The 18744-nt window shown below is 35.4% G+C and overlaps 1 protein-coding gene across 2 annotated transcripts in view; it reads right to left on the reverse strand.

Annotated features, from left to right (window-relative positions):
• AVL9 (AVL9 cell migration associated) overlaps positions 1 to 18184 on the reverse strand; it is a 150743-nt gene extending 132559 nt beyond the window's left edge. Inside the window, exon 1 of one of the 2 annotated variants that reach the window (XM_053714440.1) lies at positions 17796 to 18184. In XM_053714440.1, coding sequence (XP_053570415.1) covers positions 17796 to 17894 — 99 coding nt within the window. In that variant the 5' untranslated portion in view covers positions 17895 to 18184. The remainder of the gene's footprint in view (positions 1 to 17795) is intronic. The other variant, XM_053714439.1, reaches the window with a different exon arrangement.
• Between the last annotated feature and the right edge of the window lie 560 nt (positions 18185 to 18744).

The raw sequence follows: 18744 nt of genomic DNA on the forward strand, positions 1-18744 counted from the left end.
TTCTTATGTTTGTAAATATTTTTTTATTTTCTGTAACTTAGTTCTTTTTTATTTTTTGTACTTTAGATAGTTTATTTAATTGTATTTATTTGTAGCAATTGTGTTTAATTAATTTATTGATAGTGTAGTGTTAGGTTAATTGTAGGTAATTGTAGGTAGTTTATTTAATTATTTTATTGATAGGGTAGTGTTAGGTTTAATTATAACTTAGGTTAGGATTTATTTTACAGGTAAATTTGTAATTATTTTAACTAGGTAACTATTAAATAGTTCTTAACTATTTAATAGCTATTGTACCTGGTTAAAATAAATACAAAGTTACCTGTAAAATAAATATTAATCCTAAAATAGCTATAATATAAATGTAATTTATATTGTAGCTATATTAGGATTTATTTTACAGGTAAGTATTTAGCTTTAAATAGGAATAATTTATTTAATAAGAGTTAATTTATTTCGTTAGATAAATATTATATTTAACTTAGGGGGGTGTTAGTGTTAGGGTTAGACTTAGCTTTAGGGGTTAATACATTTATTAGAATAGCGGTGAGCTCCGGTCGGCAGATTAGGGGTTAATAATTGAAGGTAGGTGTCGGCGATGTTAGGGAGGGCAGATTAGGGGTTAATACTATTTATGATAGGGTTAGTGAGGCGGATTAGGGGTTAATAACTTTATTATAGTAGCGCTCAGGTCCGCTCGGCAGATTAGGGGTTAATAAGTGTAGGTAGGTGTCGGCGACGTTGTGGGGGGCAGATTAGGGGTTAATAAATATAACATAGGGGTCGGCGATGTTAGGGCAGCAGATTAGGGGTACATAGGGATAACGTAGGTGGCGGCGGTTTACGGAGCGGCAGATTAGGGGTTAAAAGTGTAATGCAGGGGTCAGCGATAGCGGGGGCGGCAGATTAGGGGTTAATAAGTGTAAGGCTAGGGGTGTTTAGACTCGGGGTACATGTTAGAGTGTTAGGTGCAGACGTAGGAAGTGTTTCCCCATAGGAAACAATTGGGCTGCGTTAGGAGCTGAACGCTGCTTTTTTGCAGGTGTTAGGTTTTTTTTCAGCTCAAACAGCCCCATTGTTTCCTATGGGAGAATCGTGCACGAGCACGTTTTTGAGGCCGGCCGCGTCCGTAAGCAACTCTGGTATCGAGAGTTGTATTTGCGGTAAAAATGCTCTACGCTCCTTTTTTGGAGCCTAACGCAGCATTTGTTTGAACTCTCGATACCAGAGTTAAATTTATGGTGCGGCCAGAAAAAAACCTGCGGAGCGTTAACAGCCCTTTTACCGCCAAACTCCAAATCTAGCCGTTAGTTATTTTTGGTATTATTTTTATGTATACCCCTCATCAAATTAAAATAATTATAAGGAAAAAACATTCTATTATCTCTCTATCAGTTAGGGTTAATATCTTAAAATACATTATGTACTTAGCGTAATGAATTTAGGCAGCATTCCACCACCCCATTAGCAATAGATAGTGCAGATACAGGAGCACTGTTAAAGGGACACTGTACCCAAAATTTTTCTTTCGTGATTCAGATTGAGCATGAAATTTTAAGCAACTTTCTAATTTACTCCTATTATCAAATTTTCTTCATTCTCTTGGTATCTTTATTTGAAATGCAAGAATGTAAGTTTAGATGCCGGCCCATTTTTGGTGAACAACCTGGGTTGTCCTTGCTGATTGGTGGATAAATTCATCCACCAATAAAAAAGTACTGTCCAGAGTACTGAAACCAAAAAAAAGCTTAGATGCCTTCTTTTTCAAATAATGATAGCAAGAGAACAAAGAAAAATTGATAATAGGAGTAAATTAGAAAGTTGCTTAAAATTGCCTGCTCTTTCTGAATTACAAAAGAAAAAATTTGAGTTCAGTGTCCCTTTAAACATAGCTCCTAGGTGTTACAGAGGCACCATTTACGTTTCCTCTATTATGTGCACATCTTAGGACACAATGATAAATGGGAATCCCGCTCGTGATTTTGGCATTGCTATAGCCACTTGTTGGCATAAGCATCAAGAATGTACATCCCACACTGCCAACATAATATTAGTCTCACTCAGGTGCCCAAAACATACTTTTACTAGTGCATGGTTTTACCATAGAAACACAGAAGGGCTAACATGAATATATATTGCTCTATAGCATCAATGTTACAACACCAATGTTATGAGACACTTGATTTTGTTTTATTGATCTATTCTATGCAACACAATGCTCCATTAACAAAACAATATTATCAATGCAAACACACTTTTTACACCAGTCAGCTTATCAGACATTATTCATTTGTTTTTATTGATTTTTGTTAACACAATGTCTTTTTAACAAAGAAGTATACCATTTCATCCCATAGTAAATACTTGCTTTATTTTAGCAGCTCGTCATAAAGTTAATAATAAATACATTTATCAAAAAAAGAGGGTTGGTCAGTTTTTGGGGATTCACCCAGAATTATGTGTAAACTTTCAGCACAGGGTTCTACAGAAGACCCAGAAAATCAAGAGAGATGGTTTAATATATGCATAATGTCAAGTAAGGAGAACTTGTGGATTCAGAAATGAAAGAGAATTTTATTATCCCAACATAAACTAAAACGAGTTTCCATAAACATTAGCGTATCTTAACCCTGTCCTACCCTTATGACGTTCTATGCCGTCCTAACCGCACTGGGATTTAGTGCCCTTAGGACGATATAGACTGAAATTTGGTGTTTGGCTGTACTGACGCCAAAGGAGCTTCCTGAATGGGATCGTGGGCTGGAGGGTGTGCCTAGTATTATAGGCACTCCCCCCCGACACAATCCCATCATTTAAAATCACGCGATCGCAAGAACCGTGATTTCAATTGTTTACATCACAACTTTGTTCAGATGTAGACAAATAAGTCTGGGTGGGAAGGGGTTAAAAAGGGATATAAAACAGTCTGTTTCATTGTTATAATAATAAAAACACTAAGCAGCGATTTATACTTTATAGAAATAATTGCAATATGTATTATTCAACATTTTAAAATGATTTTACCAATTTCTTTGTTAAACCTAATTTGTGCAGTGTCCATTGCTTCCTGTCACAGCCCCACAAGGATGTTGGGGTCTCTACGGGAAGGCATATCTAGCTTTAAGTCATAAATCATCTAGAGTAATTTGAGTTGGCTTACTGTTCAGTTAATGTAAGAGAAACAGAAATTCAGTTTTGCCCACGCTCAGTTTTGCCCAAAATGCAAACTAAGGTTTCCAACATGTAAGCTCCCTCATTTCCCTGCAAGAAGTGGCTACACTGAGAATTTCCAAGTGCTCGTTTTGCCAAAAACAAAAAAAAGTTTAAACACAATCTGTTTCTTTTTATCTTTACTTTGATTTAGTATATTTGATTTGACTAACGGAGCACTGTTTCATATCCCTTTAAGTAATGATCCATCTCTGTTTCCAATACTAGGAAATGTTCTGAATTTTTTTATTGGACAATGTAAAAAGTAACGGAAATATAATAGTACTCAGACTCCTCAGGAATATTTGTAGTAATATATAACAAGGGAGATCTTTAGATCTTTGAGATTCAACACAGAATTTAAAATTCAGGGAAAGGTAAAAAGTGATTTTGCAGAGAGTGATCATGTGATTTGGAACATACCAATATCTTTATGAGGGATCACTGTGCAGAACATTTTGGTCATGATGATTTAAATCTCTCCGTTCTGGTGAGAGGATAATAGAAGTCCCAACAGTACTGTGAGGCCCTTTAAACAATTTTATAAAGGCAAATTTTAGCTTGAGAGCAGTTTATCTCGCTATGCAGGTTCTGGATGTGAAGGAGACACATATACATTACAATGTAATGCTCAAAAAATGTGTGTGTGATCTCTCTCCATGCCTACGAGTTTTTGTTTTATTATCGGGCCCTTTGTCGCAACATTTTGTTCAGTGATCCATTTGCTTAGATTATAAAACCAATCAAAAAAATCAAGCAGCACATGTGCGTGTGTGCCCCTATTTACACATCCATCTATTAGAAGACGTGCATTTAGCAGTTTTGTTCATTGCTGAATACGGAAGAAGGTGGCTGCTCGCGGTATTCGACTCTCTTCATAGACGGATTTATTCTTGTTAAAGTGCTCCACACTGACATCTAGATTTAGAGTGTTGCACTTTCACAAGAATAAATCCGGCTCCGAAAAGACCCAAATGCCGCAAGCAGCTTTCTTCTTTAAAATTTGGCAGTGAATAAAACTGCTGAATGCACGTCTCTACAATCTAAATATATATATATATATTTTTAATATTCCATTCACAAATTATAAATTATCAAGATCTTTGAGAGCAGGACATTTTTACATAAATACATAATCGTCTAATGACAATCTTTTAGGGGTTAAATAGTTTCATAGCTAATAGTAAGTATAAGTAAACATTTGCATGCATCATACTTTTGAATAGTTTTAGAATAATTGTTAATATTTGTTTGTTTGTTTTTTAATATGGGGGTTCATGCCCTGCTAGGGAACATGTGATTGTCATTTCTATAGCAATATGCTACTTGACAACATTTTGGGTGCCCTGGGCTCTGATAAGAGACTATAGGACTCCCATGTAAGCACTGAAATGGGGTATGTTACTATTTTTGCTCCACTAAAAATATGGGCAAGGATAAAACAATGTATGTATTCTTACATGACAATCAAAGCTAATTTTTCATGTTTTAGAGACTTTTTAATTTACTTTCATTATCAAATGTTGTTCTTTTAGCATCCTTTGTTCAAAACATAACCTAGAAGAGACTCAGGAGAAGCAGCAATGTACTACAGTCATTGGCTCACCAGGTGGGTACAGCTAGATCCTATAGTGCATTGCTGCTATTAAACCCTTTGTATACTTATATACAAGCAACAGCTCAATAATAAAATGCTCTAATGCAGCATTTTAGTTTTTAGCCGTCCTTATAAGCATCCCTCATCTGTTTAGTTTTCACATTTACCTTTTTTTTTAAAAAAAGTTGAAAGTTTTTTAATATTTATTTACTATTTTTTTTTTTACAAGAAAACAAATATAGAAGCCTTTTTAGGTGGTAAATAATCTGACTCAAAAATTTAGAAGAGAGACACATTTTTTGCATGATGGTGGAGGCTTTTTAACCATTTGTTGGTTATTTTACAAATTCACTACATATATTCAGAAAGTGCATGTTGTGATTACAAATATTAAAAAAATGATATTTAAATGTCACAATTGAGAGAATTTTTTTTATTATTCAGCGCAGTGTTAAGAAATAGTTGAGAAAGAATGCAGCAATAATGGTTAAGAAATCTATTGTTGTTATCTTGCTATCTTTGCAATCTATTTATGAGTGTATAATATTGGGGGGGGGGGAAGGACAATAAAGTCAAAAGCAAACTTTCATGCATTAGAATGGGAATTTAAAGGGACATAAACCCAAATTTTTTCTTCCACGATTCAGATAGAACATGTAATTTTAAGTAAATTTATAATGTACTTCTATTATCAAATTGTCTTTGTTTTCTTGTTATTCTTTGTTGAAAAACAGGAAGGTAAGTTCAGGAGAGTGCACGTGTTTGCAGAACTATTACAGCAGTTTTACAATAATGTTATACATTAGCACGAGCACTAGATGGCAGCCCTATTTCCTGTTATTTAGTGCTCCAGACGTGAACAATACCCATCTAGATATCTGTTCAACAAAGAATAACATAACAAAGAAAAAATTTGCCAATATAAGTAAATTGTAAACTTTTTTTAAATTGTATTCTCTTTCTGAATCATGAAAGAAAAAAAATAATTGGGTTTTCGGGTTCCTTTAATTTTATACAACTCTTCAATTCACTTCTATTATCTATTTTGTTTTGCAGTATAAACCTACAGTAGGTAGGCTCATAGGAGGTCAGGAGCGTGCACATGTCTTCAGCACTCTACAGCAGCACTGTAAAACTTCGCTATAAACATTGTTGCAAACACAGCTTTCATAGAATACTTACTGTAGATACGTACACGCTCCTGAGCCCCTATAAGCCTACCTAAGTTTACTCTTCAACAAATAATACCAAGAAAATGAAGCAAATTTGATAATAAAAGTAAATTTTAAAAAGAAGGACATGCTCTTTCTGAACCATCATTTTGACTATACTGTCACTTTTAAACCAGACTGCCAACTTGGCAAATAGATTATTTTAATACAAAATATTTGCACTGTACAAAGTGTGCCTCTGAGCACCGGAAAGCCATCAAATCATTCATTACACAGCTACCAACAACTGTTTGCCTTGACAACAAGCGGTCAAAAACATTTATAAATATTGTATCTGATAATATTATCTGCTGTCACACTGTGCCAGCTTCAATTACATCGCTACAAAATTAAATCAAATATTACAGTTAACACAGGAAATCATTTAAGATAATAGAGACATGAAAAAAAAGCAGCAATTCAACATGTTAAAAATGTTTTGTTTAAACATCTTGTAATACCCAATCTTGCATGACCAAGTCCAACATAACATGCCATGCATTAAAGGGACATGATAAATTACACATTTCTAAACAGCTTTCCAATTTACTTCTATTATCGATGTTGCTTCATTCTCTTGGTTTCCTTTTTTGAAGGAGCAGCAATACACTACTGGGAGCTAGCTGAACACATTGGTAAGCCAATGACAAGAGGCATATATGTGCAGCCACCAATCAGCAGCTAGTTCCCACATCCTTGTGCTTTTCAACAAAGGATAATGAGAACTAAACAAATGAGATAAAATGAGTAAATTGAAAAGTAGTTTAAAATTATTATTATACTTTATTTATGAAGCGCCATCATATTCTGCAGAGCTTTCCATGGATACAGTTTATTTAAATAAAACAATAACAAAATGATATGTTATATCTGATTAATGAAGGAACACATTTGGGTTTCATGTCCCTTTAACAGTTGTGCTCCACTTGTAATCTAGGCCACTATCTTTTGAAATACTGTTTTGGGTGCAAGTAGGAAAAAAGAAGGAAGAATAAAATAGAACAAGTTCCTGCATAGTCAAAACATTGTTGTTTTTTAAAGACTTGTTTTTATCATGTGGGATTTTTCCTCATTAAACAGTGAGCTTCTATGACACAGACCAACCAAAATCCACAGCTAAATCAGACAGCAGAATTAAAATGAATCTAAATGATTCAGACAAATAATGCAATTTAAAAAAATTTCCACTGCACTTTGTTGTTATCTAAATTGCTTTGTTCTCTTTGTATTCTTTGCTGAAAAGCATACATAGGTAAGCTCAGGAGAAGCAATGCACTAGCTGATGATTAGTGGCTGCACATATATAAGTCTTGCCTCTTGACAGTGGCTTACCTGTTGTGTTTAGCTAGCTCCCAGTAGTGAATTGCTGCTCCTTCAATAAAAGGATATCAAAAGAATAAAGCAAATATGATAATAGAAGTCAACTAGAAAGTTGTTTAAAAATTGTGTGTTTTATAGGTCAGTCTATGCTTTTACAGGAAAAATTGTTTTAGATTTTCAATAACCTGTTACTAATTTCTAAGCATATATTTTATTTATTTACTTCTTGTGTGTGGCTCTCTTATATTCCTACTAATATATTTGATTATGTTATTGAACTATATTTGTTTTGATCATTATGATAATTATTTAACCCATGCTTTGAACGGACACTTTGCACCAATCTTAAAATGGTAATTTCTGTTCTTTTGACAGACTTGCATTTTAATCAGTGAGGACACATAAATAACTCCACATGAGTGAGCACAGTGTTTTCTATATGGCACACATGAACTAGTGCTGTCTAGCTGAAAAAAACTGTCTAAAAGCACTGGGATAAGAGCAGTGGCGGCTCGTGGGTTATTCAAATGGGGGTTCACGGATCAGTGTGTATATATATATATATATATATATATATATTTATTTTTTTTCAATATATATATATATATATATATATATATATATATATATATATATATATATATATATATATATATATATATATATATATTTATTTAATATTATAGAGAGGTTCCCTCTGCCTTTATAAGATAGCCCCTCACCTATACCTTATATACAGATATATAATATTATAGAGAGGATCCATCTGCATCACTCACATAGCCCCTCCCCAGTAACTTATAAATCAATACATATTTAATATTATAGAGAGTTGCCCTTTGCCTCACTCACAGAGCCCCTCCCCAGTAACTTATTAATAAATATATATTTAATATTAGAGGTCCCCTCTGCCTTACACACAAAGCCCTCTCACCACAACACACAGTAACACACAATGGCACTTGGTGAAACAGACAGAACAAAAAGTAACACAAACACACAATGGCACTTGGTGAAACAGACAGTACAAAAAGTAACAGAAACACACAATGACACACACAACACTTGGTGCAACACAGTGACATGCACAATAACACTTGGTGCAAAACACACTGACATACACACACAAAACACTCAGTGGAGCACACAGTAAGACTTATGGGCACACAAAGTAACAAACACAATAACACTCAGTGCAAAACACAGTGACATACACACACAAAACACTCAGTGCAACACACAGTAAGACTTTTGGACACACAAAGTAACACAAACACAGTGACATACAGACAATAACACTCAATGCAATACACAGTAAGACTTATAGACACACAAAGTAACACAAACACACAGTAAGACTTATAGACACACAAAGTAACACAAACACACAGTAAGACTTATAGACACACAAAGTAACACAAACACACAGTAAGACTTATAGACACACAAAGTAACACAGACAGTAAGACTTATAGACACACAAACAGACAGTAAGACTTATAGACACACAAAGTAACACAAACACACAGTAAGACTTATAGACACACAAAGTAACACAGACAGTAAGACTTATAGACACACAAACAGACAGTAAGACTTATAGACACACAAAGAAACACAAACACACAGTAAGACTTATAGACACACAAAGTAACACAAACAGACAGTAAGACTTATAGACACACAAAGTAACACAGACAGTAAGACTTATAGACACACAAACAGACAGTAAGACTTATAGACACACAAAGTAACACAAAGACACAGTAAGACTTATAGACACATAAAGTAACACAAACACAATGACACACACACACAAAGTAAAAATGACAGAGTACTATAATGTTTGACAGTCACCACACACAATAACAAACAGTGGCACATGCACAAAATAACACAAACATTAACACACAATGTGACAGACACAGTGGCATAAATAAACACACTAAGTGTGACACACAAACTTTTTGGCACACAAAGTAACACAGTGATGTCATATCACATGTACACAGTAACACAATGAGACACAACAACACAAGTCTACTCTATACACAGCTGTACAAACCTTAAGTTATGTGTTCTTGCTGCTCAGCATGTTTCTTATGGGCTACACTGAAAGCAAAGCACTGAGCAGACACACTTCCGGTTAGTACATAAAACATCAGTAGCATGATGGGAACTGTAGTCATTTGAGGAAAGAATGTTACGCATCAAATCATGCTTTAAAAACTACAAATCTCATATGCACTGGAAAGTAGAGGGGTTTTTTTTGCTAGAAATAATAGTTCCAATTTACGGAGTCATGTTATCTGAAGGAAGGTGTAGTGATGACAGTTTGCTGCAAGTTTGTTTATGTTATGTTCAGTGCATATCAAGTCTATAAAGAACCAACATGCACTATATGTCTCACTGATGTAATCCCCATATAACAGCCTAATATTTGTATCATTTGATTTTTCACAATTACATTTTTTTTTCAGCTGAACCTTGCGTGCTGTTTCACTTTCAGGTTTTCTGTTACCAATCTCCTATCATTCTAGGATTTTTACTGAAAACGGCAGAATGATAGGAGATTGGTAACAGAAAACCTCAGTGAAACAGCACGCAAGGTTCAGCTTAATGCAAATGCAGAGAATCAGAGCAAGGTCTAAATACACTCACTGTAATAATAATATTGTGTCACGGAGCAGACAGAGCTAAAGCAAGCTTGAGAGACCAAGCTAAGATTCCCATTAACAGTACGCTAAGAAGATAGAAAAGTCAGACTGGGACTAACACTTTTGCACCGCCAGAAATGGATCTCACTGAGAGGGACACAGACCACCGCACTCACTCTGGCACATTTCTCAGGCCTAATACATCTAATACATTTTTCCAACACACACCGCACGCAGGGAGTAACTAGCAGGTAGGGAGCAGCTGAGATGTCAGTGAGTGGCAGCGCGCTGAGGTAAGAAGTGTCACTCAGATAAAAAAACAGTTGGCAACTATGCAGTACACTACACTCACGTCTGGTTATCACAGTAACTGAGTCAGTCACTAAAGTGCCGCCTGGGTTGTTGGACCCACTTGGTCCCATCATGGATGAGCCGGCCCTGGTTAGATCACTCAGTCCGGTCTCCTGCTTCTTCCTTTTCTGCCGCTGCCACTGTGATCCACAATATGGAGGGATAACATAGAGCAGGGAGGAGGGAGGGATAACACACAAGTTTAAAAAAACAGTGCTCCCCCTGCTGCCCGCCCATAGTAATGGCACTAATCGCACATTGAAAATTGTGCGATTAGCAGAGGTATAGGCTCTGTTATGGGCGGAGCAGCAGATAGATAGAAAACATGACCAAAAGGATATAGCAGCCTATACCTCCTCTACCGCACGTGCGGTAGAGAGGTATATTAAAGGATTTTTTTTTTATTTTATTTAAACTGCACAATCTAGACATTTTATTTAAACTGCACAATCTAGACATTTTATTTAAACTGCACAATCTAGACATTTTATTTAAACTGCACAATCTAGAACATTTTTTGGCTGAATAAATATAATTTTTCCAATAGGGGGAAATTATATTTATTCAGCCAAAACATGTAATTTCTTTCTTTTTTTCCCTTTTCCACAGGAGGCTCACGTGCGGGAGTGCACATATGGAGGAGCCTCCACTGGATAAGAGGCAGCCTTCAAGGACTTAGAAATTAGCATATAAGCCTACCTAGATTTAGCTTTCGACAAAGAATACCAAAAGGACAAAGTTTGATGCTAAAAATAAATTGGAAAGTTGTTTACAATTGCATGCCCTATCTGAATCATGAAGGTTTCATGTTGACTAGTCTGTCCCTTTAAAAAAGGTTGGGTGATGCAACAAGACAATGACCCAAAGCACACTAGAAAATAATGTCTGAAAAAGAAGATTAGAGATTTGGAATTGCCCAGCCAGAGTCCTGACCTTACCCCGATTGAGATGCTGTAGCATGACCTGCAGAGGGCTGTGCAATCAAGACAACCCAGACATATTGATGGGATAAATGGTCCAGCAGCTGCTACAGGTAATGTTTCATGGAGGTTGTTGCAGCTAAAGGATGATATACAATTTACTAAATTAAGCGTTCACTTGCTTTTTCCAGCCTGAGCTATAAAATGATTACTGAAAAGTACAACTGTTTGTGAGTTATTAGTTTAGTCAGATTGTATTGTCTATAACTGTGACAGATGAAGATCAGACCATATCTATGAGTCATCAATGCATACATCCAGCTAATTCCAAAGGGTTCACATTTTCTTGCAACTGTAAACTGCATCTCTAATGACACTCAGTGCAATTTGTTATTGATGAAAGGACATACCATTTGAAACACACAGAAGCGTGCAAAATATTATGTCACAGAATCCAAGTTAAAGGGATACAAAACCCAAAAGTTTTCTTTCGTTATTCAGAAAGAGAATACAATTTAAAAAAAAAAAAGTTTCCAATTTATGTCTATTATCAAATTTGCTTAGTTCTCATGCTATTCTTTGTTGAAGAGATACCTAGGTAGGTAGCGTGCTCATGCTTGAAGCACTACATGCCATCTAGTGGTCCTGCTAATGTGTAACATTGATACAAAACTGCTGCCATTTAGTGCTGCAGACACAAGCATATTTCTGAGCTTACATCTCTAGTTTTTCAACAGAGGATAACAAGAAAACAAAGAGATTTTGGTAATAGAAGTAAATTGGAAAGTTGTTTAAAATCACATGTTCTATTTGAATCATGAATGGAAATTTTGGGGGTTTTATGTCCCTTTAACTTTTAAACAGAAAGATTTTTGCAATTACAAGTATACTTCGAAAATACTTGTGCAATAATATGCATTTAAAATTCTTTACGATCCATTATTGTTCAACCCTGGTTTCAGTGTAACATCACCACTAGTCTGTAACCTAAACACAGTGTATTTCAGGAACTAGAGACAAAACACAGAGACAATGTTTGCTTAAAAGGTACATGGAAGTCAAAATTAAAAGGGACACTGTGCTCTAGATTTTTCCTTGCATAAATACAGTTAACCCCTTTAGGACGTTCCATGCCGTCCAAACTGCGCTGGAGCAGCTACGGCTTCCTAACTGGGATCGCAGACTGGAGGGCATGCCTAGCATCATAAGCACCCCCCCCAGACCGGATCCCATCATTGAAATCACATGATCGCATGTACGATCACATGATTTCAATTTTTTAGTAATTTGTTTACATTTAAACTTTGTAACAAATTAGTACCGGCAGCAAGGGGTTAAAGAATGTTCAAATTACAAGATTTGTTTGTGCAGCATTTAAAAATCCAGCGATAGTACTGAATGACAGATTTGTTTAAGAATAAAATATCAGCTATGTTCTGCACAATGTCAGAGCGAATTCACATCTCATTCAGGGGTCTGATGATTAAAAACTCGCCAACATGGAGAGAAATCACACAAAATCTATTGGATTTTTTTTTTTTTTTTGGACATTATATTGGACATCACATACAGAAACCTGCACCGTGAGATAAATATAGGTAAAAATTAAATTAATTAACATTCCTTTCAATATGGAAAACTCAAGTTCCAAAATAATGCGTAGAATGAAGTATAAAATAAACTTCAAATAGATACGTCATGTTGAGGCAGTTATTAAAGGACCATTAAATACAGTAGTATTGAATAATTAGTGCACAATTAAAAAGACAAGGCATTTCAAATAAGTATAATGTATATTTCCCGGCCCCTGTATCATGTGACAGCAAATCTCAGACTAGTATACATATACTCAGTGAACTTGTGCACATGCTCAGTAGAAGCCGTTGCCTCAAAGTACATGTATAAAAAAAAAGACTGTGCAAAAATTGATAATGGACTAAATTAGAAAGTCTCTAAAAAAAAAAAAAAAAAAAATGCACACTATCTAAATCTGAAAGTTTAATTTTGACTATAGTGTCCCTTTAAATAAATAACTTAAATGATGGGTTATGGGAGTCAAATATAAACTTTCATAATATAGAAAGAGTGTACAGTTGGAAAAAAAATCAAATTTACTTCTGATATAAAAAATATACTTCTGTTTCTTGATATCTTTTATTAAAAAATGTAGCCCTTTTTCATGATACTGTATATATAGAAAGCATGCATGTGTCTTGAGCACTTTATGAATAGCATTGTTACAAACATTATTGTAAACACAAATACAAAGAATACCAAGAGAAAATGTAATGATTTTTTTAGGTTATAAGTCCCTAATGGTTAGCAACAGTGACTCATATTTATTATATTTAAAACAGCATCACTAATGACCATGTTAGAAACATAATAATTTTGAGGATACAGGTAGCCCTCAGTTTACGCCGTGGTTAGGTTCCAGAAGGAATGGTTGTAAATCGAAACCGTTGTAAATTGAAACCCAGTTTATAATGTAAGTCAAAGAGAAGTGAAGGAGTTAGGTTCCAGGCCCCTCTCAAAATTGTCATAAGTAACACCTAATACATTATTTTTAAAGCTTTGAAATAGAGACTTTAAATGATAAACAGCATTTTAAACCTAATAAATTAATCACACAACACAGAATATATAATTAAACTAAGTTAAATGAACAAAAACATTTGCTAAACTGCATCATAAACCTAATAAAATAATCACACAACACAGACTTCACTTGCATTTTTCTGCAAACAGTTCTTTCTATGCATTTCAATCTGGACTGATTTATAGTCAGGAAGATATTGTTCCTTTGAAAACTGCTCGATAGCTCAGGTCTAGTTATACTGATTCATTTTAGCTTCCTTGGATTGCATATCTTTGCTGCAACACAAGCGTACAGCTCCGCCTACTGGCTATTTTAATCAATGCACTGCTTCTCAATGCTTTTCAATAGCAGTCACTTGACTGAAAAAAAAGGTTGTTATTCTGAATCGGCTTAAATTGAACCGTTGTAAACCGAGGGCCACCTGTATATTGTAAAATTTACAGAGAAATTTACATATTTAGGAGCTATTCAAAATAATTTGAGAAGTACACGCCAGACAGAAATAAAATATATATATCTCTAGTAGCCGTGTGTATGCCTGATTATTTATGATCTGTCAAGTATCTTTTATTTATTACACTGTGGCCTCTGCAAGTGTCTTCAAATTGTAAATTAAATGGACATGAAACCCAATTTTTTTCTTTAATGATTTAGATAGAGCATGTGATTTTAAACAACATTCTAATTACTTTTTTTTCTTAGTTCTCTTGGCATCTTTCTCTGAAAAGCAGGGACGTATGCTTAGGAACCGGCCCATTTCTGGAGCACCATATGGTAGCGGTTTTGCAAGAATGTTATCCATTTGCAAGAGCACTAGATGGCAGCAATATTTCCTGCAATGTAGTGCTCCAGATGCCTACCTAGGTATCTCTCCAACATAGAATATCATAGGAACAAAGCATATTTGATAATAGAAGTAAATTGGAAACATTTTTAAAATGGTATGCTCTGTCTGACTCACAAAATAATTGTTTTGCGTTTCATATCCCTTTAAAGAGCCATTATAATGGAAATATTGACCCTGCCTGTATAATTATCCTCTGCAAAGGTGTTAAACACATAGTTAAAATACAGCTTGGAAACTGCCGAGCACTGCTTGCCCTAAGTGGCCACAACCAGTGACCGAATCTGCAGAGGTAGTCCCAACCCAGCGGTGTAACTACTGCTGCTGATTAGGTGACAGGCAGTTTTGTGTAGGCATATGTGTGCAGGCACCAATCAGTAGCTACCTCCTAGTAGTGCATTGCCATTTCTGATTTCACTCTTCAGCAAAGGATTCCAAGAGAGCGAAGCAAAGCAGACAGCAGAAGTAAATTGTAAAGTTATTTAAAAATGTCATGCTCTGTCTGAATCATGAAAGTTTAATTTGCTGTCCCTTTAAGTAAGGGACCGACTGGGAACCTTCAACCACAGCCTATGAATCCTGGGCACACCCACAGACCACCCATATCACCGGCTATTTGCAGGTAACCCCACAAAATACCAGTGGGCCACTGCCCACAAGCTCCAAACTACCACCTCCCGGAAATTATCCAGCAGATGTTCAGAGGTATGCAAATATGTTATTAAAAGTGTTTCTCATGTGCACATCCTGTCTACAGCAATTCATGTTTTACCAATCTTTTGTCTCTTTCATACACAATTTATATTCTTATAGCAATTAAGTCTTAATACACCAAACACTAATATTCCAAGTGATCTTATTACTGCTAGTTAAATCATGATTATATCAACATGAACAAGAACTAAACACCAGACACTAAACCAAAATACAAGACAATAAAAAAGAAAGATTGATCTAATAACTATTTTATCCTACATAAAATTATGGACATGAAAGCCAAAGTTATCAAATACATTTATTTTGCAGAAAAATGTGTTGATAACCAAAAAGCAACGCCAAAGCCATATAAGTCTGCTATTTCTGAACAAAGGGGATCCCAGAGAAGCATTTACAACCATTTGTGTCATGATTGCACTAAATGTTTGTAAATAATTTCAGTGAGAAACCTAAAATTGTGAAAAAGTGAACGATTTTTTTTATTTGATCGCATTTGGCAGTTAAATGGTGGCATGAAATATACCAAAATGGGCGTAGATCAATACTTTAGGTTGTCTACTACACTAAAGCTAAAATTAACCCTACAAACTCCCTAATTAACCCCTTCACTGCTGGGCATAATACACGTGTGGTGCGCAATGGCATTTAATGGCCTTCTAATTACCAAAAAGCAACGCCAAAGCCATATATGTCTGCTATTTCTGAGCAAAGGGGTTCCCAGAGAAGCATTTACAACCATTTGTGCCATAATTGCACAAGCTGTTTGTAAATAATTTCAGTGAGAAACCTAAAGTGTATGAAAAAGTTTCTGAAAAGGTAAATGATTTTTTTTATTTCATCGCATTTGGCAGTGAAATGGTGGCATGAAATATACCAAAATGGGCCTAGATCAATACTTTGGGTTGTCTACTAAAAAATATATTTACATGTCAAGGGTTATTCAGGGATTCCTGACAGATATCAGTGTTCCAATCTAACCATCGCTAATTTTGAAAAAAAAAAATGGTTTGGAAATTAGGGTGCTATTTGTACGTATTGCCCTATAACTTGCAAAAAAAACAAAGAATATGTAAACATTGGGTATTTCTAAACTCAGGACAAAATTTAGAAACTAATTTAGCATGGGTGTTTTTTGGTGGTTGTAGATGTGTAACAGATATTGGGGTCAAAGATAGAAAAAGTGTGTTTTTTATAGCAAATTATTAAATTATAAGATATGATGAAATGATGGTATCTTTAGAAAGTCCATTTAATGGCGAGAAAAACGATATATAATATGTGTGGGTAAAGTAAATGAGTAAGAGGAAAATTTACAGCTAAACACAAAGTCTAGTGGAGTCTAACAAGTAAGACTAGTATATAGTCGAAACTCTGTTTTCTCTTCAGATTGAATAAATGTTTTTTTTTTTATTTTAACTTCCTTAATATTATTGTTATACGTTATTAAATTAAAAAAAAAAAAAAAAAAAAAGGAGGACTAGTCACTGGTCAGGCAGAACCAGATTTACAACAATGGCTTCCTAATGCAACAGTTAATTAATATCTCCATTACTTTTAAAAGTAAAGAAAAGTTATAAGAAAGAAAAAAAAAAAAATTTAGATAGAGAATGTAGTTTTATAACACTCCAAATATGTCTATTGTCAAATGTGTTTCAGTTTCTTGCTATCTTTTGTTGAAGAGCAAACCTAGGTATTTTCACAGGACCTCAGGAGTGTGCACATGTCTTTAAGTCTCTATGGCAGCAGCTTTTGTAACAATGTGTACTATTGTTACAAATATTGTTGCAGAAACTGTTTCCATAAAGTGAAAAAGATGTGCACACTCCAGAGGAACTATGCGCATAATCTTCAACAAAGGCTACAAAGAGAAGAAATCAAATTGGATAATAGAAGTAATTTCAAAATGTTTTTGTTTGTTTTTTAAATGTCATGTTCTATCTAAACCCGGAAAGTTTGATTTTAAATGAGTGGCTGTTTATAAAATGATTAAACTATGTGTTACACTTATGTAGCAAATAAAGCAGGTGACAGAGACACAAACTAAAGCAACTAACATATTTGAGTTGACAAATGTCATGGAAGCTGATGCATGAGGGAATCATGTTCACAAGTGACCTTTTAGGTCTAAATTATTAAAAAATTACTTTTTTTTGTGTGTAAATTATAAGACCCTCTGGGTGACGTTTGCGTTAAAAACCAAACCAGGGGATCGCAATGCCAATCCTTTGAAAAACATTGGTGTTTGCAAATGAAGCTGACCGGTTGTGTTTCATCTACACCTGCACCTCAGTCACAATACTAAAGTGACACCTGGATAACTCGCATAACGTATCATAACATCACCCCCTGCTTATCATCCTCCCTCTCACCTGACAGCCCTTCTTGTGATGAAATCCCACCACCACGATGTGCAGCACAGGCCCTCCTCTGCTGCCCCCTGGGGTCTCCTCTCCAGTCAGGGCCTCCATGGGTGACGTCACCTGACTGAGCACACCTGCTATAGCACAGCCACCGGGGGGCGCTCTGCTGTTTGCCTCTGCTTGCTTGTCCTGCTATATCCAATGTGTCCAAGAGGAAGACAATCCAGGTCAGGATGAGTGACAACAAATAATTCCCTGCCTTATCCTATCCGTCATTTACCTTTAAACATCATTTCCTCTATCTTCTTTCTCCTATCTTTACCTCTCCCTAGGCTTTTCTCGCTAGCTCTGCAGTCAGATGTCACTGACAGTAGCAATCCCGTGACATCATCACGCTGGGCAAACATCGCCTCCACCTTCTTCCCAAACAGAGCGTGGTGCGTCATTGCGAGAGAACCTACTGATTGGCCAAAGATCTTACCGCCCTCACTGGCTGTGTTGTTGGTGCTGCAGCTGGTTTGACCAGTATTTTAGTCAGGTGGCGCAGGTGTGCTATAGGGATGTGACCAAGACGTTATACAGTACAGCGATATTCAATGTTTTGTACATTAAAAACACTTTATATTCAACTGGTTGGTTGTCCTTTATGAAACAGTGACATGTATGAAAGTGAATTCAAACTGTACAATTTATTCCAAATGAGTGCTACATCTTAAAGCCTTACACATAATTTATATGTTCAGACCCAAATTAATACTGAAGAGTTACATTTCGTGTCAACTCAAGTATCTAAATAAGAATATTGATAAATGTCAAGTGCAAACTTTAGAAACCATGTAGTTTTAGGTTCATAAATGTAAGAAAAGACATAACATGGGTTTAGGAATAAAACTGTCAGGTGCTATTGTCACTGCCTTTTGCTGGACCTCTTCGCTTTCTCTCACGCTGACCAAGCGAG

The sequence above is a fragment of the Bombina bombina genome, chromosome 5, assembly GCF_027579735.1.
Source record: "Bombina bombina isolate aBomBom1 chromosome 5, aBomBom1.pri, whole genome shotgun sequence".
Lineage (NCBI taxonomy): Eukaryota > Metazoa > Chordata > Amphibia > Anura > Bombinatoridae > Bombina > Bombina bombina.